Source organism: Chionomys nivalis, chromosome 25, assembly GCF_950005125.1.
Source record: "Chionomys nivalis chromosome 25, mChiNiv1.1, whole genome shotgun sequence".
Lineage (NCBI taxonomy): Eukaryota > Metazoa > Chordata > Mammalia > Rodentia > Cricetidae > Chionomys > Chionomys nivalis.
Genome location: NC_080110.1, coordinates 36,891,584 through 36,918,889, shown reverse-complemented (window position 1 = coordinate 36,918,889; position 27,306 = coordinate 36,891,584). Strand labels below are relative to the sequence as shown.

At 41.4% G+C, this 27,306-nt stretch overlaps 1 protein-coding gene across 7 annotated transcripts in view; it reads left to right on the top strand.

The window, feature by feature from the left end:
* The window catches only part of Grip1 (glutamate receptor interacting protein 1), a 664,532-nt gene that overhangs the window by 500,369 nt on the left and 136,857 nt on the right, over positions 1 to 27,306 (top strand). For all 7 annotated transcript variants that reach the window (XM_057757637.1, XM_057757634.1, XM_057757635.1 and 4 more), the window contains 2 exons: positions 2,057 to 2,132; positions 4,175 to 4,320. In XM_057757637.1, the coding sequence (XP_057613620.1) occupies positions 2,057 to 2,132; positions 4,175 to 4,320 (222 nt within the window). The remainder of the gene's footprint in view (positions 1 to 2,056; positions 2,133 to 4,174; positions 4,321 to 27,306) is intronic.

The window sequence follows — 27,306 nt, the reverse complement described above, 5'->3', positions numbered from 1 at the left end:
AAAAAAAAAAAATCTTGGTTCCCGAGAATAAATATTCTTGCTATAGAACAAAACATGTGAACTTTAGAGAGCTCCTTCCTGGAACCAAAGAACATTCTCTTGGTCAGCAAGATGGCTCAGTCAGTAATGGTGCTTGCCAACAAGCCCGATGACCTGAGTTGGATCCCAGGAACCCACATGGTAGAAAGAAGAACTGACTTCTGCAAGTTATCCTCCCATCTCCACATACATGTACACACTAAAACAACTTAAAACATTGAACAGTTTAAAGAACAAAATCTGTTTCTAGAGAGCGTCATTATCACCAATGATACCCTGGACAAGGAAGCTTATCCCTTCCCGTGTTGACAGTAGTAAAGAGTTCTGCTCATTCTAACACATGCATGATATTCACATGTGGTCTCTACTGTGATGGTGGCATTGGCTTTGTTTTCTGGGGCTAAATATTGAACCTGGAGTCTCATACATGCTAAGCTCCTGTACCTTGAACTCCAATTCCAGCCCAGATTCTAACATTTTTTTAAAGCATCGCCAATAATGCTAAATATTATAACCAGTGAACATCGCTGGTCTGAGCGGCCGATTTTGCTTTGCAAGCTCAAACTCCTAGAATCTTATTTAGTGCATTATTTCAAAGATGATAAGATGTCACCTACTAAGAAGTTCATAACTTAATTAACATGCATTCAGTGTTTTTATATTTAAATTTGGATCAGAGAAAAATCGCGGGAAGGTTTCTCGCTGGCTTCAGCCTGCCCTCTTTTCTAAATCAGTTCTGTCATAGAAGAGCAAATGGACCTTTGCGAAATACCTTGCAAAAGCAAATGGTACTTTTCTCTTGGACTGGATTCCTTTCATTTACTTCCTCTATGCCACGATTGGAAAATAACAGTCTGTTATACCACACACTCATTAAAGAGGAGGTGTGTGTGTGTGTGTTTGTGTGTGTATGTGTGTATACTCCAGACTATATAACAAGGACCAATGTATGACTTGAAAGGTGTCAGCTGACTACTACGAAAAAGATTATGAACTCTGTCCTGTCCAGATGTGGAGTGACTGCCTCCGACCTAGCGTTGGTTCGTCACTGGGGGCACAGGCACAAGCTGGGGAGCACAGATAAAGGAAGTTGTACAAACTGGTCCTGGATCAAAAGGAAAATTTCCCATGGGTTATGGGAATTTCCACCTAAAGCTCTATGTGATAGTTCTACAAACTCCTAGAGGAATTTATCTTATGCAAAATATTCGAGTTCCCATTTGCATTCGGTGCAACAAGCCCTGCCAAGTCTTCCCCCGATATTTTGAATGCTATGCCTTTGATAGTGGCCATTTGAGCCACTTTGTTTCATTCTAGACAGGATCATATTCTGTTACCCAGGCAAGCTTAGAATGCACTACATGGCCCATTGACCAGGCTGACTTCATACTCATGGGGATTCCTCCTGCCTCAGCTTCCCAAGTGCAGGTATCATAAATGTGTAGCAACACACTCTCCTTTCTTTCTTTCTTTCTTTCTTCCTTCCTTCCTCCCTCCCTTTCTTTCTTTCTTTCTTTCTTTCTTTCTTTCTTTCTTTCTTTCTTTCTTTCTGTCTTTCTTTCTTTCTTTCTCTCTTTAACCACTTGGCACTTTTCTTGAGTTTCTTTCATATGTAGTCAGAGACTTGCTTCTTCATCTCTACTTTATCCCATGATGCTAAGCATAAGGTGTGCGTACCTGAGCATTGTTTATGACTGGCAGATGTCCTCATTGGACCAGTAGTTTCAATTAGTAAGCCCAATGCCATTCCAGCTATCAAATGTCTTCTATCATTATGATTACTGTTTATGCGCATTGAGAGATGGAGAAGTAGTGTCTTCAAAACCATTCTGCCCAACTGAATAAGCCCTTTAAGGGTTTTCCATGCCAGAGGGCATGTTGCACATCCTCCTCTCCTCCGTATATCCATAAGTACACTGCTACATCTCCGCTGGTGCTTTGTAAGTAATTCTTTATAAAGGTAACAATGAGAGTATTTAAAGATGCCCTCCTCTTTTCTTCTTTTTCTTTGCCCTAGGGGGAGCTCATGATGACAGAAATAAGTCTCGCCCGGTTGTGATAACCTGCGTCCGTCCTGGCGGGCCTGCTGACAGGTAAATTCCATCTTCCTTCATCCTTGTCCAGAATAGACTGGATACAGCTGGGGACTCGGAAAGAGAGAACGACCAATTGTAACAGCTGGATGTCGAGTATATATGTGAGAATATGGAAGCTGTGAGGCTTGAGCTGAGGGAGCAGAGAAAGGAAGGTGTTGCCTCCTCCTCCTCCTCCTTCCTTTACTATGCTTTCTCTCTGGCAAGTCCGCAGTCTGAGCTCAATTCCTTCATCATAGACACAGACAACACCGGCAACCTTTCAGGGTTGCTTGCTTTTAGCAAAGGGTGTGTTGGGTGGCCAGACTCACCAGAAGCACTTACGGAAAGAAGCAGGCTCTTCCAAGGCAGAGAGTTGGCCTGTGTCTTCTGCACTGCCATATTCCATGGGAAGACACGGGCGGGTGCTGTGGCGTCACCTCGTGGTGGTGACCGGGTCCATCACTGAGGAGTGACATTTACTCAGATGAAAGTTTTGTCAACCTCTAGAGATTTCCCTTCCTTGAGAATTTGAGTATATTAAGGAAAAGTGCTTGTGTATGCCTTCTCATGAGCCTTTTTGGGTCCCAAGTAAACTCACAATCTAGGTGTCTGGAGATGCTTGTGTCTGTGTTGTTTTCTGATGGCAAAAGTGAACTCAAGAGTAACGGAGGAACACAACTTCTTCCATAGATACTGCTAAAGGGTAGGAAGTAGATACACTAACTGCTTCTGTCTATCCATTTAGAATCAAGACAGTTTTTTAAATGTTTGGGAAATAAGTTACCACAATAAATACTATTTATGTATGAAGCGACTTTCGACATTCCAGAAAGTACACTACATGTGTGGTGACTATCACATTATTTTAGCCTTACAATCGCCCTATAAATGAAGCGTTCTTATTTTCTCCCAGTTGATCAAACCACGGCCCAGGATGGCTAAGACAGACGTTAGAAAGAACTAGGGCACATGTTCAGGTGTGATGGTCCTCCAGAGCTCATGCCGTGAGCTCCTGTCTAAGGCAGATAATATTTCCTGTAAAATAAGAACATGAAGAGCTATTGGATTCTCGGCTGTGCCAGCAGATAGCTGCTCTTTGCCTTTGCAGAGGACAGCACAAAATACAAATATCAGAGAGCTTCACCTTTTTCCTTTCCCATGCTCTACTTGGGGACTGCTCTTTCTAAAGAAAATAATCGTATACACATTTCTTATTAATCTTCACTCTTAGGGTTGGCAGGGACGTCAGGAGCAAACTGCAGATTATTGTCAAATGAAATTAGGATCCAAAGAAACCTGAGCACGGAATGTGAAACTTTAGAATTATCTAGATGAACGATGTTTGTTTTGGAGACAATCCTCCCTGGATCCCACATTTGTCAGGCTGCTTTTTGGCTTTCTCACCTCATGCCCTTCCCCCCAGCAGAGGCGTCTTTGACCCTGCCCCATGGTGTCACTAATGTCTTATCATCACCTCCTGGTGCCTTGAGTCTCCGTGTTCACAGTAGGGAGACTATTATTGGCTGGCCTCATCTAAGGCAGGTGAGGCTGGATTGGCATAATGATTGCTAAATGGCTTTATAACTCAGTAGGGAAATGTATAGACTAGAAATTCTCACCCACACTCCCTATTCCTCTTGGGTTCACGGCTAATAAATGGGCTGAAATTAGAAGGCTTCTCTGTTCAACCTGACTTTGGGGGGAAAAATAGGTGAATGCTATTTCCCGGGCTCCAATAAATCAATTTTAGACTTCAAGTGAAAGCCTACAAGCAGGAAAATGTGCCTCTCGTACTTCTGTCCTCCACAAGTTAACTGTGGGTGACCAGGTTATTTGCTACTGTGTGGTTATTTTCTCATTACTGGTTTTTGTATTACAGCAATTTTCTGTTCGGGGTTGGGTCTTTACACTCTCACTGTCATTCTTGATGCTGAAAAGAATGCAAATGGGATGGATGGCAGCAAGCATGCGCATGGAAGCATAGTGCTGGCTAAGAGGCTATTAAAGCTGGGCCCCATTATGCAGAATTACTCAAGACCGCTCCTTTATTCTTTCTCTAGAGAGGGCACCATCAAACCTGGAGACAGGTTGCTCAGTGTGGATGGAATTCGGCTTCTTGGAAGCACCCATGCTGAGGCCATGAGTATTCTTAAACAGTGTGGACAAGAAGCAACTCTGCTGATAGAATACGATGTCTCCGTCATGGGTATGTTGAAATACAATGTCTCCATCATGGGTATGTTGGAATACAATGTCTCCACCAGGGGTATATTGGAATACTATGTCTCTGTCATGAATATGTTGGAATATGATGTCTCTGTCATGGGTATGTTGGAATATGATGTCTCCATCATGGGTATGTTGGAAGCCCCCAGGGTGTGACCTCTAAAGCTCTAGTTTGTGTCAGCTGTCATCTGCAAAGTCACCTGGGGTAGCTGTGACTGGCCGCCCCCTCGTAGCAGCTGGGGTGTCACGGTGCGCATTTTACTCTGCATTCAGGAAGAGGTAGCTGCTGCTTTTCAGTGATGCAGAGTTCTCATGTCCACAGTTTTAGTTATGAAGCTGTGTACTCTCAGGGCTTGACCTAGCAATCGTGTCTCCCATACAAATTAATTTTTTAATATTTTTTAAATTTTAAAACAGCAGTAAACTACCTTTTACCTCCAATATCATAAAACTTGAGTTCTGGCTTTCTTATTTTCATATCATTACAAGACAGCCCTAGCAGCCAGAAGTCTTGAGAGTGAAATGACAGAAAAGAAGCCGGACTGAGTTTCTCCTCAAAGATTCTTAATGACTTTATTTATTTATTTTTTGGGGGGGGGGGGTTGAGACAGGGTTTCTCTGTGGTTTTGGAGTCTGTCCTGGAACTAGCTCTTGTAGACCAGGCTGGTCTCGAACTCACAGAGATCCGCCTGCCTCTGCCTCCCAAGTGCTGGGATTAAAGGCGTGCGCCACCACCGCCCGGCTCTCTTAATGACTTTAATAACCCAGAGTAAATGCTGGCGACTCCATGAATCACTGTGTGTAGGAATATGGCCCACTCTGTGCTTGTAGGGGAGACGAGACTGCCTGAATGAGACAGGGAAATAATATTTCTCTAGGACAGCTCTTGTTCTCACAATGCACACATCCATCCATTTTCTCACAAGCAACATCATTTCATTCTTCTTTATGACTGAATAACTCGGTGCACATGTGTGTATATACATCTATTTTCTTCATCCACTTGACTGTTTACACTCAATGAATCTTTAATTTGCTATTGTAAATAATGTTACAAAAATGTAGATGTGTAACTATCTCTGTGATAAGCAAAATAGACCCAGAAAAGTATCATATACTTCCTCTCATGTATAGAGTGTGTGTGTGTGTGTGTGTGTGTGTGTGTGTGTGTGTGTATTAAAGTGGAAAAAGTTCTACTTAGGGAAAGGGAGAGGAAAAAGAAAAAGCGAGATAGCCAAGGGGAGGATTGAGAGAGAATATTGGTTGATTATAATCAAACTGCATGATACTTGAATGGCAGTGTGTTCATCGACTATATGCATAGTGGACATAAACCAGCAAGGTTTTTATTTCTCCAAGTAGATTATATTTAGTAGTCAAAGAAAATAATAGGTGTTCATTTGTGATGTAATTAGGTATAAAACATTTTATTTCCAATGAAAGCATGTGAGGATTTCCCTTGCTTCCCTTCTTCACCCAGCCCTTGGCATTCTTGTCTTTTCCATGCCATTCATTGCAGAGTGTGTGCTTTGGGAGCTCACTGTACATCATCTAATACATGTTTCCTGGGTGGATAACATAAAGCACCTTTCCATTTGCCAGTGGAAGATCATGTCTTAGGAAATGTGTATGTTTGTGTACAATTTTGGTATCAGTATCTCATCTTAGAATCAGATATATTGTTAATAAATTTTAGATTAAAAGGTTTGGGAAGTTTCAGTGACCTACTTGAAAAATTCTTTGAAGATGAAAAAGTTAATTAATTGGAGCGGTATTTAGACTGTGTTAACATTTTAATGAAACAAACAAGATTGTAGAAAGAACGACTCTCAGGAAAAGCAAGGATTCAGTTTGGAATGTTAAATTGGGGACATATATTATTATCTGAGATGAGCTACGAGTGAATTACTGGGCACCGTGAACCTAGGCAGTTTAGAACCATAGAGGCCACACTTCTCCGGTGTCGCAGTTAGGGTTTCTGTTGCTGTGAAGAGACAGCATGACCATGGAACTCCTATAAAGGAGTTAATTGGTGTGGCTTACAGTGCAGAGGTTTAGTCCGTTATCTCCATGGCTGGAAGGATAGTGGTGTGCAGACAGGCATCGTGCTGGAAGAGAGCTGAGAGCTCTGCATCCAGATTGGCAGGCAGCAGGAGCAATAAGTGAGCCACACTAGGGCTGGCTTGAGCATCTGAGACCTCAAAGCCCATCCCCTTAGTGACACACTCCCTCCAACAAAGCCACACCTGCCCCAATAAGGCCAGGCCTCCTAATAGTGACATTTCCTGTGGGCCTTTGGGGGACATTTTCTTTCAGACAAGCACATCCTGTATAAAATGATGAGATTCCCACTATCGCATTTGCAAGCTGGTCTGATGGTCCATGCATATGTGGTGCTTGACACATCAAAGTACTTAATAAATGCCTTTTATTTTAAATATTTACAAGGAAAAAATCCCTCCGTTTTGATGTTGTTGAAATATATTATCAATGATTAGGAGAAACCTGAGGGTCCTGCACTTAGAAAAGTAATATAATAACAAGGGAAGCCTGCGACTGAAGGAAAAATTTTTCTTTAAAAAAAGGCCCTAACACTAACAGAATACAAAGTCTTTGGATGAACTCGTTTTGAGTTCTGGCCTCTGTTGACCTAGAACAAATTATTTCACCTTTCCAGGCCAGCTGGTCTAGAAAGTTATGTCTTAAATAGGGAAGGCAAGGAAATAATAGTTTTTCTAAATGCTGGTGAATGTATTAAGCCAACAAATACATGCAAAGTGCTCACCATAACCCAACTATTATTAGCCATGAGGAAATAAAAGTTGAGTTTTCCGTGTTCCATGTCTCTAAAATGAATCTCAAGTCTCTCATTGCCCTGGATTAAAATACAGCTTTTGCTTTAGTTTATGAAAATATGTCATCCTTTCTCAAAGGACTATCTGGGAAATTATACAGCCTGGGTTGTTTTATTTTCTAAAAGTTTATACAAGTGCTTATTTTCATATGCTTTTGCTGACAATGTTTTCAGAATATATTTCTGAGTATGCAAATTAACTTTGGTATTAGATTCTTTAGTAAAGTAAGGCATAGTCATCTCATAGCTATTGTGCTGGGGCTGGAGAGGAGACCCAAACATTCAGAGGAACATTAAGGTTCTCAAACATGAGAGCCTCGGTTCTGTTCCCAAGCCACAGGTTATAGTCCCCAGATGTCTGTAATTCCAGTTCCATGAATACCTTTATCTATTCTGACCTCTGAGGGCTCTGTAGACATGTGGTGCACTTCCATGCATGGCAACAAAACAATCATACAAATAAAATGAAAATAAATATTTTAAAAATAAGAGGATTCTGAGCATCAATGTTTAGGTCAGTTTTACAGAGTCAAAGGGCATAAAGATTTCACCAAATCTGTTGTGAGTTAGAACTCACCTTAGCTATTTTTAAACACTTAATGATTCTCTAATAGTTGCTTTCTTTACAATTTGGGGGTAGTCATCAGTGAACATGGAGCTCTGGTTAGCTAGCTAAAAAAAAAAAATCATGTTGTATTATATAAACGTTTTCTTTCCATACTGTAGATAATGACTACAGATCTGGTAAATTTCAAATACAGCCAACAAATTATTGTAGTTGATAATAAAGATGGAAAAAGTCAACCACAGTCTTCCTCCCAGTTTCCCTGACCCTTCCCACGGCTGTGCCCAGTGTTTATCACCAAGACTCAGGTCAAGCCCAGCTTCTCATTGGTGCAATGCATTTGGATGACTCAATCTTCTCATTTTATTCCCCCTTTGAATGAGAATGGAAGACACTCGACACTCTCTTCCCTTCCGGACACGTTCCAGGGGTATTTACATTTACATTTGCCTGAAGGGTGTGTGTGTGTGTGTGTGTGTGTGTGTGTGTGTGTGTGTTGTGACACAGGGTTCCATAGACCGGCGGAAACACTAAGCATATCTTTGTTTATTCTCATTACACCCCACAGGGAGCCCTTCACATCCTCCCACTCGTACTACTTACCATCAACCCCAAACTAATTTTAGGGCCCACACTATGTTAATATAGTTTCAAAAAAAATATCAGACTGTGAATCTGAAGACAGGGTATGACAATCCTTATTAACCAAGAAAGCATGCAAGTCAGGTATGCATAGAAGGAAGGCTCTTGATGACAACTGTAGATCCCACAATATTTTGCTTATAGATTAGCTGTCCTTATGACCAATCATTATTAAGTGGGTGTTTGTAGAATGTACCAAAACATCAATATTTATGCTTCATGTTCAAAATGAAGTTATTTTGTGATCTATGATTTTGTCTTACAATGCAGTGTAACATCCACAAACTTTGAATCTCAATACTTCCTAAACTACCCACAATGTTTTTCTGAATCCTGTAAGTCTTTAACTCTCTCATTAGATACTAATTTTTTGTTTTGTTTTGAGAGACAGGGTTTCTCTGTGTAATGGTTCTGGATATCCTAGAACTAACTTGGTAGACCCAGCTGGCCTTTAACTCACTGAGATCTGCCTACCTCTGCCTCCCAGGTGCTGGGATTAAAGACAAACTAGGTATCATTTTATATGCTCATATTCAAACCTATATTATGTTCTGTTAGATGATAGTAGCATGAAGAACTAAAGATTAATAAGAAGAGAAATTAATGTTTCACTCCAAGTACCCCAGGACATTACATCTCTGTGCAATCGTGCGGAGAGTCCTTACCTACATGCATTCAATCCTGAGCAAATGCAAATAGCAATTTGTGAGCAACTGTTTAAATAGAAATATATTTGGGTGTTGCAAACCTTTAAAAATGATGGATTTGTCTTCACAAATCATAGGTTTATTGACATTGCATTTGCTTTTCTGAAATATCAGAATCGGGATATACAACCTATGAATTCTCGGCTACAAATCCATAAGTGTTAATTATGATGGCAGTATTCATATTCAAAGACAATATTCATGTCTCCATTGCTGCCTCATGTGTCCTCAGTTGACCAAAAATGGAGCATGGCAAGGATTCCTTCAGTAGTCACAGTGTGCCACTTGGTGAGCCTGTCACTGACATACTTTTCTATTTTCTTAGAAGATACCAAAACAGGAGCCAAGAGTATCCTTCATAAAACACACACACATAATTTTTAAATGCTAACAGTCTTTTCTTGAGAATGTTATTTTTATGAACTGATAGTTATATTGTCTTTTACAATTTTATCTAGAAATGAATTCTTTTGTGGGGATGTTGACACAGGGTTTCTTTGTTGTAACAGCCCTGATGTCCTAGAACCCGCTTTGTAGATGAGGCTAGCCTCAAACTCACAGAGATCTATCTGTCTCTGTCTCACCAGTGCTGGGATTAAAGGCGTGACACTATGGCCATCTTAAAATGAGCTCATAAGAAATACTATCATTTTCGCTACTGCATTCCCTATTAAGGGTTCAAACAAGAGGGGAATGCTATGTGTGGTCCTTCCCAGTGATTTCTTCCACTGACTTCCTCGTTACTAATGTGAGACGCTTTTCTACTTCTAAGGACTCACTTGATTGCATTAGACCTCCAAGATCATCCCACCCTATTTTTAAGGTCATCTGTGACGTGACAGAATGAAATCATGGAAGAAACACAACGTTCACTAGATCTGGGAACTGGGTGTGGAAATCCTTGGCATGTGAGTTCATAAGCTTTGCCTGCAAAGACTGTCCACCACAGCTAACATGGTTACAAACAAACTAGAAAAGAAATACAGCAGGAAAACAGCCAATTAAAGATGAGCAATAGAAACCAGACTAACTCCGGTGCCCAGCAAAGTACCAGGCACAAAGTGAGGTCTCTGCCATATTTATTGAGCAAATACGCGAGTATGTGACTCTCAGAGTTTCCATTCATCTCCATAGCTTGCTATATTGCATATTATATCACATTTCTGTACATATTTTAAGCAAATGGGTAAAGTATCTTGAAACTATATACATAATATATGAGATTTGTCTAGAATAGGGAACATCAATATTTTTTTTATTTCTGTGTTCTATCTTGTTGATGGAAGGTGACCCTCTGAAGCAGTGTACAGAGACCAACTTTGAGATTTTAACCAAGTTCATTGGACAAGAGCATGTTGAACTCTTGCACGGTCTACATGACTGCTCCAGGTACATGGATAACAATGGCGTTGGTCACCTTGCTACGCCCACTGTATTGGTTATTTTGCTCGTTTCTGTGACCAGATACCCAGAAAAAAGCAACGTAAGACAGGAAGTGTTTATTCTGGCTCACAGTTAGGGGCTGAGGGCTATAAGTCCGTCATGGCTAGGAAAGCAAGGTGACAGGGATAGCTCCTCCCTGAGGCAGTGGGAGACAGCAGCTCAGTGGATTATGAAAAGAGAAAAGAGAATGCTTGTTTTCTTGTTTGTCCTAGATCCCAGCCCAATGAATGGTGCCACCGACATTTAGGGCTAGCCCTGTCCCCCACCAACAGCTGGTCCTCCCTAGAAACACCCTCACAAACATCTCTGTGGAGATGTTTGTTAATGCTCCAGACATTTTAAACCTTTTTTATTGATTTTATTGAGCTCTGCATTTTTCTCTGCTCCCCTTCATTACTTTCCCCACCCTTCTACTCTCTCCCATGGTCCCCATGCTACCAATTTACTCAGGAGATCTTGTCTTTTTCTACTTCCCATATAGATTAAGTTTATGTATGTCTCTCTTAAGGTCCTCATTGTTGTCTAGATTCTCTGGGATTGTGAATTGCAGGCTGGTTTTCTTTGCTTTATGTCTAAAAGCCACTTATGAGTGAGTACATATGATATTTGTCTTTCTGGGTCTGAGTTACCTCACTCAATATGATGTTTTCTAGATCCATCTCTTTGCCTGCAAATCTCAAGATGTCATTTTTTTATGTTGTGAAGTACTCCACTGTGTAAATGTGCCATATTTTCCTTATCCATTCTTCAGTCAAAGGGCATTTAGGTTGTTTCCAGGTTTTTGCTATGACAAACAATGCTGCTGTGAACATAGTTGAGCACATGTCTTTATGGTGCGATCGAGCATCCAATGGCTATATACTCAAAAGTAATATTGCTTGGTCTTGAGGAAGGTTGTTTTCTAATTTTCTGAGAAATTGCCACATTGACATCCAAAGGGGCTGTACCAGCTTGCATTCCCACCAGCAATGCAGGACTGTTCCCTTTAATCCACAACCTCTCCAGCATAAGTTGTCATCAGTGTTTTTGATTTTGGCCATTCTTACAGGTGTAAGGTGGAATCTCAGAGTTGTTTCTCTGATTGCTAAGGATGTTGAGCATTTCCTTAAGTGTCTTTCAGCCATGTTAGATTCCTCTGTTGAGCATTCTCTGTTTATATCTGTATTCCATTTTTTAATTGGATTATTTGTTCTTTTGATGACCAATTTCTTGAGTTCTTTGCATATTTTGGAGATCAGACCTCTGTGTGATGTGGGGTTGGTGAAGATCTTTTCCCATTCTGTAGGCTGTCATTTTGTCTTATTGACTGGGTCTTTTGCTTTACAGAAGCTTTTCAGTTTCAGGAGGTCCCATTTAGTAATTGTTTCTCTCAGTGTCTACGCTACTGGGGTTATATTTAGGAAGTGGTCTCCTTTACCAATGCCTTCAAGTGTACATTCCACTTTCTTTTCTATAAGGTTCAGTGTGATTGGCTTTATGTTGAGGTCTTTGATCCATTTGGACTTGAAGTTTGTGCATGATGATAGATATGGATCTATTTTCATTCTTCTTCATGTTGATATTCAGTTATGCCAACACCATTTGTTGAATATGCTTTCTTTTTTCCATTTTATATTTTTTACTTCTTTGTCAAAAATCAGGTGTTTGAAGATGTGTGGATTAATAGCTGAGTCTTCGATTTGGTTCCATTGGTCCTCCTGTCTGTTTTTATGCCAATACTAGGCTGTTTTCAATACTGTAGCTCTGTAGTAGAGTTTAAAGTCAGGGATTGTGATGCCTTCAGAAGTTCTATTACTGAACAGGATTGTTTTGGCTATCCTAGGATTTTTGCCCTTCCATATGAAATTGAGTACTGTTCTTCCAAGATCTGTGAAGAATTTTGCTGTAATTTTGATGGGTATTGCATTGAATCTGCAGATTGCTTTTGGTAAGATTGCCATTTTTACTATGTTAATTCTACCTACCCAGGAGCATGAAAGATCTCTCCATTGTCTGGTGTCTTCTTTAATTTCTTTCTTAAAAGATTTAAAGTTCTTGTCATACAGGTCTTCCACTTGTTTGGTTAGATTTACTCTGAGATATTTTATGCTATCTGTGGCTATTGCAAAGGGTGTTGTTTCTCTGATTTCTTTCTCAGCCCATTTATCATCTGTGTAAAGGAGGGCTACTGATTTTTTTCTTTGAGTTAATCTTGTATCCTGCTACATTACTGAAAGTGCTTATGAGTTATAGAAGTTCCTTGGTAGAATTTTGGGGGTCATTTATGTAAACTATCATATTATCAGCAAACAGTGAGAGTTTGACTTCTTTTTTCCGATTTGTATCCCCTGATCTCCTTTTGTTGTTTTATTGCTCTAGCTAGGACCTCAAGAACTATATTGAATAGATATGGAGAGAGTGGACAACCTTGTCTTGTTCCTGATTTCAGTGGGATAGCTGTGATTTTCTCTCAATTTAGTTTGATGTTGGCTGTTGGCTTGCTGTATATTGCCTTTATTATGTTTAGGTATGTTCCTTGAATCCCAGCTTTGTCCAAGACCTTTATCATGAAGGAATGTTGTATTTTGTTAAAGGCTTTTTCAGCACCTAATGAGATGATCATGTGGTTTTTATTTTTCAGTTTGTTTATATGGTGGATTATGTTGACAGATTTTCATATGTTAAACCATCCCTGCATCTCTAGAATGAAACTGATTTGATCATGCTGGATGATTTTTCTGATGTGTTCTTGGATTCGATTTGCCAGTATTTTGTTGAGTATTTTTACATCAATGTTCATGAGTGAGATTGGTCTGTACTTCTCTTTCTTAGTAATATCTTTATGTGGTTTGGGTATCAGGGTAATTGTGGCCTCATAAAAAGAGTTTGGCAATGTTTATTTTGTTTCTATTGTGTGGAACAATTTGAGAAATACTGGTATTAGTTCTTCTTTGAAAATCTTGTAGAATTCTATGCTGAAACCATGTGGTCCTGGGCTTTTTCTGATTGTGAGACATTGATGACTTTTCCTATTTCATTAGCAGTTATAGGTCTATTTAATTTGCTTATCTGGTCTTGATTTAATTTTGTTAAGTGATATTTATCCAAAAAGTTGTCCATTTCCTTTAAGCTTTCCAATTTTGTGGAGTACAGGTTTTCAAAATATGACCTAATGATTTTTTGAATTTCCTCCATGTATGTTGTTATGTCCTTTTCATTTCTAATTTTGTTAATTTGCATATTCCTTTGCAATTTTTGTTAGTTTGGATAAAGTTTTGTCTATATTGTTGATTTTTGTGAAGAACCAATTCTTTGTCCAGACTTTTCTTTGGTGCAGGACAATTCTGTATTCTGTCAATTGCATTTTAAATAAACGCTGATTGGCCAATAGCTAGACAGGAAGTGTAGGTGGGACAACCAGACAGGAAGTAGAGGCAGGGCAATGAGAACAGGAGTATTCTGGGAAGAAGGAAGCTTTCTCCGCAGTCCTGTCCAGACACTGAAGAAGCAGGATGTGACATGCCCTCTGAAAAAGGTACTGAGCTATGTGGCTAGCATATAGTAGAATAATGGGCTATATAAGTTATAAGAGATAATAAGAAGCCTGAGCTAATGGGCCAATCAGTTTATAACTTATGGAGACCTTCTGTGTGATTCTTTGGGACCTAACAACTGTGGAAACTGGGCAGGACAGAAACCCCAACAAGCAGTCCCACACGTTACATTTCTTACTCCAATCACGTTAACACCCAAAATCCCCCATCATAGTCATGTAGAGATCAAGCAATGCTCCAGCCAGTGGTGTAAAGGCTGGTCCATGGTCCATACGTGATTCCCTTTAGAGTCATTCTACTGGTAAATGCTGCAGATTGAAACACTTTATTGTCTTGCTGCTGTAACTCAGTGGATCTCACCCTTTCTAATGCTGTGACCCTTTAACACAGTTCCTCATGTAGTGGTGACCCCCAAATTTAAATATATTTTTGTGGCTACTTCACAACTGTAATTTTGCTGCTGTTATGAATTGTATTGTAAGTATTTTTGGAGATAGTTGCCAAAGGAGTCATGACTCACAGGTTGAAAACCCCTGCAGTACCTGCATATTTCACTATTCTCTATTCACTACATACAACAGGATGATCCATACTTTTAAAAAAAACCCTCTTAAAGAGACAGTACACTATTATAAAACACAGGTATTCAACGTGGATGTATACTGTGGTCTTCAGGGTGCTCTTGAAGAGTTGGGATTATCTTATGACACTAGGAAGCAAAGGCTTTTGCTTTAAAATAAACCTAAATATCTGGATGCTCTTAACATTTAATTATTGTGCTAAGCGCCTTCTGCATAAAGACCAGCTTGTTTTGAATCTCACACTGCCTTTTGCATGGCAGATGTTCTCTTTGGCATTCTCAAATCAAGTTCCTACACCAGAGACCTGTGGTGAGTCCCAGCAGCTCCCAGTCTGTGGATTCTTTTGGAAACAAGACCACCACTGCAAGTAGTTTCAAGGGAATGTGAAGATTTGGCAGAAATAAGCACTAAAAATGCTCAGTGTGGCTCCTGAGCGCTAGTGTGGTCCATTCTCCCAGTCCTGTGGGTGAGCCACCACGGCTCTCTATTCTGTTCCCAGCCAGGTAACACTGCTGTCTCATGCTGGTCTCTCAAAGCCTCATCCATAATGCATTAGTCGTTGGCTCCTAGAACATAAAGTAATTTGGTAGTCTAACTCTATTGTAAAAGGTATATATAAACAGTCTTAAATACGTAAGTAATATTAACATGAGGGTATGAAACACTATAGAGTCACTCACTAGTTCCTTCTAGAAGCTGAGAATAGTAAGTGTTAAGGTGATAAACGAGTATCAGAATAAGGGTATCACATTAATAGTTCATCCTCTAAATTTCTAAATATAAAAAGAGTTCATATTTAGGGGAAATTTTTCGTGAGAGAATCACAAAGGTCTCTGCATATTTTAAACACTACTCCATAATTGCACTTAGGACTATACCATGTCATCTCAGAGATTCTTCCAACCCCTCGACTGAGCGACATCTTTGAATTTAAATATTCTAAAGCCTGTCACCACTCCTTCCTTTATTGTTGAAACCACAAACCCCAACTAAAACTTCTACACTTGAAAATAACTTTTCGTATTAGTTTAAACTGATTGAAGTGGTCACAGTTAACCTCACTGTCTATAAGAAAGTTGGCCATTGATTGGTCATTATCTCAGACCCAGTAGTGCTGCCAATAGTTGCAAATTCCCCGGAATGCCTCTCAGCATCCCTTGCCCCTGTGGTCAGCATACGGTCCCTGCCTATAAGAATTTGATCTTGGTGTTCTGAGACATTTATTAAATTAACCAAAACTTGGCCAAAATTCTTTCATTTTCAGATTGTACATGATGTTTTAACATTAAGTATCCCCTTTTAGGGCAAAGTAGCCCTTCAATTTTAGCACAGTTTAGGAAGATGAGCAGTAGCTCAGTCAGGGGTATTCTCCCTTTAAGTGCTAAGTTTCTCTGAGGTTATGTGTATGTATTATCTACTCTAAACTGGCTCTTCCTTTTCAAAAATGAGATGCAGACAAGCTTGGTTATTAATCATAATGTCAGTCTGGGCCTATATTTTGTTGTCTGCCTTCAAAGTACTAATCAAGATTATTCCCTTCATGGAGATAAATTAATTGTATCTCCTTTGCTCATGAAACCAGTTCCACACTGTCTATCACTGGGGAAAAATATTTCCCTGAAACACTATTGCACGTTTGGTAAGCTGTAACCTTCAAGGAAGTCAAAGACAGAAAGAGTCCTGTCAGGCATGCCCCTCTTCTATGCCTTTTCCAAATGCTTTGGCTCTCTTTGACAAACAAGTATTTACTTCAGTGTCTGCCATAAGTAAAAAGGATCCTATTTTTATTAATTCTTCCATGCCAGTGGCTGTTCAAATATCACATTAACATACCCCATTAACACTGTCAGCCTTACCACCATGGTACTGTGCCCCTGGACTGCCCACTGAAGTACCCAGTGGCAGTACTTACACATGACTAGTCTTTGTCACCACAGGGATAGTGACAGAATCAGAAACACATGATTCTACTTCTTGAACATCTTGGGTCCTGGTACCTTAACTAGTGGTAGTGAGGGGGGAGTGAAGAAATGCTAGACACATGGTCGCATAAAAAGTAGGGTCAGGTTATCTGGACTGCGAGCAGAGAAGCTGCAGCATCCCGGAATATCAGCATGCTGATTATATACAGGCAGGTGGGTTAATGCATCCAGCTGAACAAGGAGTCAGGTTATTATATACAAATAAAAAAGGAGGTGGGGTTTATGGTATACAGTTGAATCAGAGACGGGTCTAGCTAATCTTGCTGGAATAAGTCTCAGTGTGGGAGCAGTCATCAGACCATAGACATCCAGGGAAGAAAGCTGTTGTGGACATCTTCTGAACACACTGTCAACATTCACACTTGAACTTGGAGGGAAAGCTTTGCCAGCCCTCTGACCCTCACCCGGGGATGACTTGGCCGCGCCTGTGGGTCTGAGGCATGGGTCCTTGGCACGACCATGCTGATGTCCACAGCACACATCTCTCAGAACTCCGTCTACTCCCTACAATATACTCTGAAACTTCCTTGAGGTTGGAACATCTTGGTGAGGACTTTCTCAGTTACTAGTCAGCTACACAAGGGCTTTTCTCAGCTGTGAATTCAGTTCTCAGAAGCAGGTGGAAGTCCCCATGGTAGAAACACCAATGTGAATTATTCTCTTTCTGTGGAAGCACCTGTTCTTTCTACCTACAAGAGCTAGTTCCAGGACAGGCTCCAAAGCCACAGAGAAACCCTGTGTCGAAAAACCAAAGAAAAGGAAAAAGAAAAAAAAAAAAAGATGTGGGTGACCATAAAGTAGGAGAAGGGACAAGGTAGAAGGCTCTTGTCTAATCTTTATGGAGATCTGTGGCTCAGAGAGGTCCCCCCTTTAAACTGCTGTGACCTCAGAGAAGTCATCTACAAGGAGCATTGAAAGACCGAGTGCACATAGGCCACCTCCTCTACAGAACTGCTTTATTTTAAAACAAGGAAAGCACAATAAGAACACTTGAAAACCTGCCACGCACCTCATCACCTTGACAGCAATTCCCACAATTCCCACAATCGTCTCATTCTAAACATCTGTCCATTTGCTGGAAAATGAAATAAAATGCAGACACTGACCCAACCTAACTCCTCTCCAGATTTCTCTCTGTCTGGCTTCTGATTCCTGGCCCAGGTTTCAGCGTGCGTGCTTCCTCTGACCTGGGGACACTAGCATATAATGATCCAACGGATTCACACTTGATTCTGAACTCTGCAACATACTAGATGTGTGATCTCCCTAAGTCTCATGTCCTCTCAACTGTACAAGGAACTCTGCCATGGTTGCTGTGATAACTAAATTTGTTTAATACATTAAAAATACCCAGCACACACAGAAGTTAAAAAAATCCCATTTTTATTGTTTTTTTTATTGTTGCTGTTAGGTGAATTTCCTCACTTTGCTAGTATTATATTTCCAGTGTGTTCTAATTTTGGAGGTAGACTTTATAAACCTAACTATAAAGAGTCCTTCTATCCCTTAATTCTATAACGTGTTCTAGATATATGCTTCCTATACTTCCCATTCCTTTGTGCATAGTAGTCTTGCAACTGTGCATAGCGCTCTCCTCCTGTAGGACGGGGCGGCTCCTTACCCATATTGTCCTCTGTGGGGCCCTCTAAACAGCGATGGTAGAGTTTGGAGTTGGTTAAAGAAACAAATGAGGATAATTCATATTGAGCGTATGTTTTTCCCACACTCAATAATATTCAAAATAGTTTCTCGTATGTTTCTAGTTTTCCCAGTAGTTTTACAAGCTTCATTCTGCTTTCCCGTTGTGATAGCCTGGTAAGGTATCAGCTCCTCCTTGGCTATGGTGAATGGCTAAGAGGACCGTATTAGTCACCAGAGTCTGGCACACTCTGACTATTGGGAGGACCCATGTGTTTTCTACCATGACAGGGAGATTCACACATGCCTGGTAAGTCCATTTGCAAAAGTGAACAAACACTAATTTCTTTCTTTCTTTTTTGGTTGCCCATTTTGGCAGCTTTATTTCAAGTGCATTTAGTAATCAATATTGTATCTATTTCTTGTGGCAGTGTACAAATATTATATGCATGCTATTTTAAATTTTTATTGCATTACAAACACTACTTTCTACGCAAACATACAAGACTTTATAGGCTTTACTGTCACAGATATTCAGTGTCCAGTGCTAAAAGGTGCACATCTAGAAGCCATTGTAAGAGCCTTAAAGTACACAATCTTTAGGAAATTTTTGCTTTTTCTCAGCGAATATCTCATGAATATTCCCTAATATTCCCTTTAAGCATTACCTAATGCTGTATTTCTTTTCTAATACCATTATTTTTAAGATTTTGTTTTTAATTGTGTATATGCCTGTGCATCCACTTGTGGGTATGTTCCCTTAGTGGAGAAGATGCCCTCGGAGGCCAGACTTGTGCTTCAGATCTCCCAGAGCTGGAGCCACAAGCAGTAGTAAGTTACCTGACATAGGAGCTGGGAACAAAACTCAGGCCATCTGCACACGCCGTGTGTGCTCTCCTGTCAAGGGGTACCAATATTTTAAAATAAATCCACATGTAAAATTCCATATGTTTACACACCTGTTTTTCACAGAGCTCTGTGGGCATAGACTAGAAACGCTCCAAATCGTCTGTTCTCATCAGGCAGAGCCTTTCCTGCGCAGCTTCTCATCCTTACTGGTTGGAGCTGTAAGCTGAGATATCTCAAAGATGTTGAGGCTTCAGTCACTGCCCTTAGGAGCTTCGAGAAATAAGAAAGGCGCAAATTAAGCTAGTTTTCGAAAGAGAAACACTAGGTGACACAGTTAAGAGGTAGTCGGAACTCCACCCTATCTCTAATACGATGTCACTGCTAGCAGATTGGATTTCTACTTAAATAGATAAGTCAGCATTTGAGAGGAAGTACAAGGACTTGCCCAAGAAGAAGGTAAGAAAACCAGAATACAAACTTTTCTGCCTGTGTCCAGAACTTTCTCTTAAAAAGCAATTTCATCAGTTGGAGCAGTTTCCCTGCCGCACCTGCTAGATCATCCTGACGGTCTGTGTAGAACAGCTCTTCTTGTTCCTTCCCTGGAGCCGATTCTTTCATTTCCCTCTTCTTCAGAAGTGCCTCCATGGAGCAGTTTCCAGCTGAAAAGCCTGGCACACTGAGCCTTCCCTTTCTCGCTCACACAGGGCTTTCTTTACACGTGGTCCTCACTGCTGTCTGATCACGGTTGTTGCCTTACACAACCCACTTGCACGCGCACTCCTAGACTCCATCTGTCCGTGAAGTGCCATCCTTTCACCTTGTGTCTACCTCCATCCCTCAAGCCACTCCCACTCAAATTCTCCTTCCTGAGTGGGAGCATAAGTCCTACCTCATCACCAGCGCCAAGCCTTGCCTACAACTCCCAGAAGGCACTGTCCCTGGAGCGGCCTTCCCATCATGCTCCTCCAGTCGCGAAGCACTTCTCTTCCTTGGCCTGTCAGAACTCTATCTTCATAACACCAAATACTCTCCTCCAAAGAAATTACTCTCTAACTCCTATGTATATCAAAATACACATTCTTCCCCCACTCATACCCTTGAAGGCCTCATCACTTGAGAAACTTCTTCCCCATGAACATTAAACTGGGTGTCCCATCCCCCTCTCAGGGGACCTTCACTTTCCCTTCATGGTTATTGTCACAATTACAATACTTATTTGTTGGCGAGAGAATCCACTGCTCTCCTTCACTAAAGTGAGAAGCCTAGGAACTCAGAGACAATAATAATACATATATTATATCTATATGTATGTATAGCCATACATATACACTGCTATATGTATAGCATGGGCCTGCCACACACAAAGACTGCACACATTAAATATTTGTCACATGAATTAAATGCAGACAGCTTAAAAGCGTTCTGTCCCCCTTGTTTCTTCTAAATTGAGAGTAAACATTTACTCTTTCTTGGAGCACTCCAGAGGTAAGAAACCCAGGAACGGCTTACACAGCAGTTTGCGCCCTACTGAATGTCACGCTTCTGTCTTCTTGGCTCTCCCCTGCCCTCTCTCTGTCCTGTCCTATCTCACCCCCACCCCCACCCACATTTGTCTCCTTTCCTTCTCCATCTCCCTTCTCCTCTTTTTTTAATATTTATTTATTTTTTGATTTTTTGATTTTTCAAGACAGGGTTTCTCCATAGCTTTTTGATTTCTGTCCTGGAACTAGCTCTGTAGACCAGGCTGGCCCCGAACTCACAGAGATCCGCCTGCCTCTGCCTCCCGAGTGCTGGGATTAAAGGCAAGCGCCACCACCACCCAGCTCACTCCCTTCTCCTCTTAAAGAAACATTTTTTCGGCTATAGATGAAATCCTCAGGCCAAGACCAGCATCTTTTTCAGATCTTTATTCAGCAAGACAGCAAATATGAGCCTCTCGGGTAGAAGCCCCTAGCGATGCAGCTTCAGGAAGTCACCTGATGTCTGTGTTGGTTGATGGAATCTCTGTGTGCCAGGAGGTCTTTTTTGTATCCTGGTTTCTTTGTTACAGCTTTGGCTGTGTTGGGGAATGCAACTCTCATTCCAACTCAATTTCACCCTCTGCCATAAGACACAGCTCCTTTCCCAGAGCCTCCACCCTGTGTGTGCCTAGAAACGCTCCCTTAGACACATGCAGCCATGACTTCAGGGTGGCAGCAGACCTTTGACCAAGCGCAGTGTGTGGTGATATTTTTGGCTCACAGGAAAGAGAAGCACTCTTTCGTTCATAAAAGTAAGTCTCAGTGCTAAGGCCGTGCTGTGGCTTGGCCTCCCAGAAAGCCCCATGGGTGTTGTCCTGCCCATGCTTCCTTACTGCTGCTTGTTTGCTTCAGACTCTGGAACATCCCTACCAAGCCCTTGAGACATGTCACCCGCTGTGGAGACCTGTTTGGGTGGCTCTAGGACCTCTTGCTTCCCAGAGGTGATGATTCCCTAACATTACCTTTCTGATAAGATCCTTAAAAGTTGATTCAGTTTGGTTTGGGTTTTGCTTTGGTTTCTTTTGGGGGCCAGGGGTTGTTTTGAAAGACAGAGTCTCTTGATGTAGCCCTTGGTACTCATAGAGCCTTGAACTCACAGAGATTCTCCTACCTCTCCATCTCAGTGCTGGAATTAAAGGTGTATGTTACCACAACCAGCAGCTTCTGTACATCATGGAATTGCTCCAAAGGTCGTGCTGTCCAAATAAAATCCCGGAAATGCAGATAACCTTTCGTACAGAATTCTTAGACTGAGGAAGAAACATAAGGGCCTAAGAAATGCTTCAGTCTGTTCAGTCAAGATAAGGAAATTATTTGGAAGTATTAAGTATTCTACCTGCAAAAAACACTAAAAATTAGTTTAATTTTCATAATTTGCATGGTTTCGATATTCCACATGTGGATGCATTTAGAGTCCTTACGAGAAGCCCAGATCCAGAGCACTGTGGATAATCTAGAAGCGCAGGAATATTGAAAGCAGTCACAAACTCAGTAAGTGGAACTATGCATGGAAGTGTAAAACCATCTGGGGGAACCACATCAGGGGAGCTGTGCAGCCTGTTTGCCCCTCCCTTCTCTGCTCTTTGCTGTAATTTTCCTGGGGGACAATCTCACCCCATGCTACATAGGTACAGGTGTTAACTAGAAGTTCCGAAGCGTGTAAATAAGACCTTTATGTTTTGGGCTTCATAGCCTGTGCTCCCTCTTTCTCTTGACCAAGCAAAGACGGTGCATTTGCTTCACATTAACCAGTAAGTGGCATAGCTGTCACTGGGTGCTCCTGTGTAGTAACCCCAGGAGAAGGAGAGAACGGGTATGGATTTGTGCAAGGGACTTTGTTATGTAGCAGTTGTGATTACTTTGTTGTGCATAGTTGTGATTACTTTGTTGTGTAGCAGTTGTGATTACTTTGTTGTGTGGCAGTTGTGATTACTCTGTTGTGTAGCAGTTGTGATTACTTTGTTGTGTAGCAGTTGTGATTACTTTGTTGTGCAGCAGTTGTGATTACTGCAGTAACCCATGACACACACGTCCTTCCTTCCCACAGATGAAGTTGCTCTGCCAAGGTTGCACAAATCATTTAGTGTTGAATTTAGGATTAGACCCAGGTAGACTTCACAATTATGATACTGTAGCCACAGCATATTAAAAGAAATTATAGCAGATGCATAAATTATTATGATTCCAGATGAAAGTCGGGAAGTCAACAGAGCAAGAATTACGACATGTGTTTATATTTTTTAAACTTACGTTTTCAATTTTTAATGAAGTTTGTTTAATGTTTTTCAAAACTAAAAATAATCTTATAGAGATATTTATAAATAAAAGCGAATTTTCAAACTTAGTTTTAAGACTAAGTACATTTTTTGAATGCACATACTCTCCCACTATTTAAAAAAAAATAAAACATCAAATACTTAGTGTTGAATGCCTCAGAAAGTTCTGAGTTAGAGGGAAGAAACTGAGACAATAAATTCATTATCATCTACTGGTACTTAATCATTGTGACATTTTTATTGATTTAAATTATGGTAAATCCACTCAGTTCAAGGGAGTGAAGAATGACTTTCCTGGAATCCTCTCTTACCTCTTTTTTCTTAATTCTCTCGGTGTCATAAATAGACCTAGAGACATCTTTGCAGATTTCTAGGCAGTGCTGCGCAGCTCAGGTCACCATTTAAACCCAGAAATATGGACTGCAGCTTGCCTGGGAAGGGAGGAAGGAGCCAGGAGAGGAGCCTGTGCTTATGTAAGAGTTGGTATGATATATTCACTCGCAGTTCCAGTGAAGGATTTGAAATGAAGTAGCAGGTTAACTCTTACATTTTGGTAAAAACCTGTTCCCTCCCTATTTCTGTGGGCATGAACAAAATATACATTGTAGTTATATTAGACCATTTGTGACTATTAAGAAATACCTGGGCTGGATGCTTTAAAAAGAAATCAAGGGATTTATATATAAGTCCCGCCAGCCATATTAGCATGACGTGTAGTAGGGGTCTACTGAATAAAATCGTGGCAGACTTAGAGGTGAGAGCAGCTAATCACATAGCTAGACAGGACACCCAAAGACAGGACCCGTGCCAGGCTCACTCACTGTCTCTATCTGTCTTTCTGTCTTAGTTTTTCCCAATTATTATGGCATTTGCACTCACAGTTCAAGGGTGTGGTTCATCAGAAACTGATAGCTGCAGGAGTTTGAAGTGTCTGGTCACATCACATCCACAACCGGGAACAGAGAGCAATAAATGCAGTCTGATGCTCTGCTCCCTCTCCATTGCTGCAGATCAGGATCCCAGCCAGGGAATGGTACCGCCCACAGTAGGCAAGTCTTCCCCCTCAGTGTAATCCAGGTAACCCCCGCAGACCGCAGACATGCCCAGAGGCCGACACCCATTATCTCCCATCTGTTGTAACTTTACTGCGTTGCCATGGAGCAAACCCAGAGCTTCATACATACATATGAATATACATATATACATATTAGACAAACACTCTACCACTGAGCCACGTCCCTCCCTAACTCATAATACTCACTCTTATGAGAATTCACTCATAACTAGCATCCCTTCTGAGTGTGGCAGTTGCAATGACTTAGTGACCTGACCTCCCACCTGACTCCACTTTGTCAAGGTCCCATCCCCTTCCATGTCACCTTATTGGCTCCAAAGCTTTCACTATATCAACCATTGGAAAGATACACACCCAAACCATAGCATAAGTAGCTTGAGTCCGTAGCCTTCATTTCCCAAACCAGTGGGCTTTTCTTTCTGCTATATAGACCAGTTTGGGGCAATTTCCCTCTCTAGCTCTTAGAATTATTTCATAATTACTTCATAATTATAGTTTGTGGTTGTATACCTCATAATATCCTATTTTTTATATATAATAAAATATTTCATACTTTTGAAATACCCTTCATACCTAAGCCTGCTTGGGAACCAGAAGCCTGGAGAAGATATGTCTTACCAAGTGAGTGAAGACACGTTCAGAACCAGCTTCTAAGTCCTTGAAGGCTCTATGGAGAAATTAATACTAACCACATAGCCATATTTCATCACTCTCCAGGGTCAGCAGTCCTCGTAGCCATGTCTTCTCGGACATGTCTTCCTTCAAACCAAGCCCATAGTGTAAGGTGACATGTCCTTCCTACCCCTCGCCACACACCAGATCTTTCTACAGACGAGTTCTTTAGTGTGCCCATGAAGGGTCAGGAGGCAGCTCTGTGGTAGAACACTTGCCTTATATGGATGAAGCCTAAGGTTTGTCCCCTAACACTTCACAAAAAGAAGTATAAGCATGCAGATGGGTAGGAAGTTTGGTGGTTAGTGCTGATTGCCAACTTGATGCAATCTAGAATCATCCAGAAGATGGGCCCCTGGGCACACCTGTGTGGGCTGACCTTGACCCAGGTCCCAGGTCTCTCTCGGAGGGGTTTGTTGAGCAAGAGAATGAAATTTGACACATGAAAGCATTCTGTAAGCTATAGATGACCATTAAAATATAAGGCATAGTAAACAATAATTTTGAATATTAATCAGTCATCCCAATCTGTCTTAATTTACTTGATTCTGACATCTCACTTATTTCCTATTCCTGCCCAGTATAGGGCAATTTTCATATAATTAGAAGTTCCACTAACTTTACAGTTAGCAAAGACGTGTGTACTGAGGCTCCAATATGTGAGAATTTGGGGCACTGGCCTGTGGCCTTCTGCTTCTGCCCAGGTGTCCCACTGCCCCAAGCTAGGGACTCCTCTGTGCCTTTGCTCGCATTGGGTCATCTTTATCTTCTCATTGACAGATGAATTGTTACTTTACTACACAACAGCCATGTTGTTCTTTCATTAGATCTAGCCATGCATTTAAACATCTATACTTGTCCAAAGTTTGCTTGCTGTTTGATTTTATGTTTCCCTCTTAGACACACACAAAGATGTGATTTTTTTTTCTTTTTAAAAAAAAATGTTTTATTTTTTATTTTTTTTATTTTCTTTTTTTTTATTCTTTTTTACTTAAAATTTCCAACTGCTCCCCGTTTCCCATTTCCCTCCCCCTCCTCCCACATATTGCCCCCTCCCCCCGCTCCCCTCCCCCTATCCCCACTCCACTTCTCCTCCCCCTAGTCCACTCCCCCTCCCTCTCGATACTGAATAGCAGTCCAAATTCCCTGCTCTACATGAAGACCAAGGTCCTCCCGCTTCTATCTAGGTCCAGGAAGGTGAGCATCCAAACAGGCTACGCTCCCACAAAGCCAGTTCATGTATTAGGATCGAAACCTAGTGCCATTGTCCTTGGCTTCTCATCAGCCTTCATTGTCCGCCTTGTTCAGAGAGTCCAGTTTCAACCCATGCTTATTCAGTCCCAGTCCAGCTGGCCTTGGAGAGCTCCCAATAGATCAGTTCCACTGTCACAGTGGGTGGGTGCACCCCTCGTGGTCCTGATTTCTTTGCTCATGTTCTCCCTCCTTCTGCTCCTCATTTGGACCTTAAGAGCTCAGACGGTTGATCCAAATTGGGTCTCTGTCTCTCTCTCGATCCATCGCCAGATGAAAGTTCCTGTGCCATTCTCCTTGGCCTCTCGTCAGCTCTCATTGTCTACCACATTAAGAGAGTCCGGTTTTATCCCATGTTTTTTTCAGTAGCAGTCCAGCTGGCCTTGGTGAGCTCCCAATAGATCGGCCCCCCTGTCTCAGTGGTTGGGTGCACCCCTCATGGTCCTGACTTCCTTGTTCATGTTCTCTCTCCTTCTGCTCCTCGTTATAACCTTGGGAGCTCAGTCCGGTGCTCCAGTGTGGGTCTCTGTCTCTATCTCCATCCATCGCTAGATGAAGGTTCTATGGCGATATGCAAGATATTCATCAGTATGATTATAGGATAGGTTCATTTCAGGTTCCCTATCCTCAGGTGCCCCAATGAACTAACTGGGGACATTGCCCTGGGCTTCTGGTAGCCATTCCAGGTTCAAGTCTCTTGCCAACCCTTAGGTGGCTCCCTTAACTAAGGTATGAGTTTCCCTGCTCCCCCATCCAACCTTCCTTTATCCCCAATCACCCCGATTCCCCCAGTTCCCCTCATCCTCTCCTTCACACTTTTCTCTCCCCATCTCCCCTCATCCCCATCCCACCCCACCCCCCAAGATTCCCATTTTTTGCCCATCAATCTTGTCTATTTCCCATAGCTGGGAGGATATCTATATGTTTTTCCTTGGGTTTACCCTCTTGTTTAGCTTCTTTAGGATCACAAATTATAGACTCAGTGGCCCCTATCCATGGCTAGAAACCAATTATGAGTGAGTACATCCCATGATCTTCTTTTTGGGTCTGGGTTACCTCACTCAGGATCGTATTTTCTATTTCCATCCATTTGCATGCAAAATTCGAGAAGTCATTGTTTTTTACCGCAGAGTAGTACTCTAATGTATATATATTCCACACTTTCTTCATCCATTCTTCTATTGAAGGGCATCTAGGTTGCTTCCAGGTTCTGGCTATTACAAATAATGCTGCTATGAACATAGTTGGACAAATGCTTTTGTCATATGCTAGGGCATCTCTTGGGTATATTCCCAAGAGTGCTATTGCTGGGTCCAGGGGTAGGTTGATCCCAATTTTTCTGAGAAACCGCCACACTGATTTCCAAAGTGGTTGCACA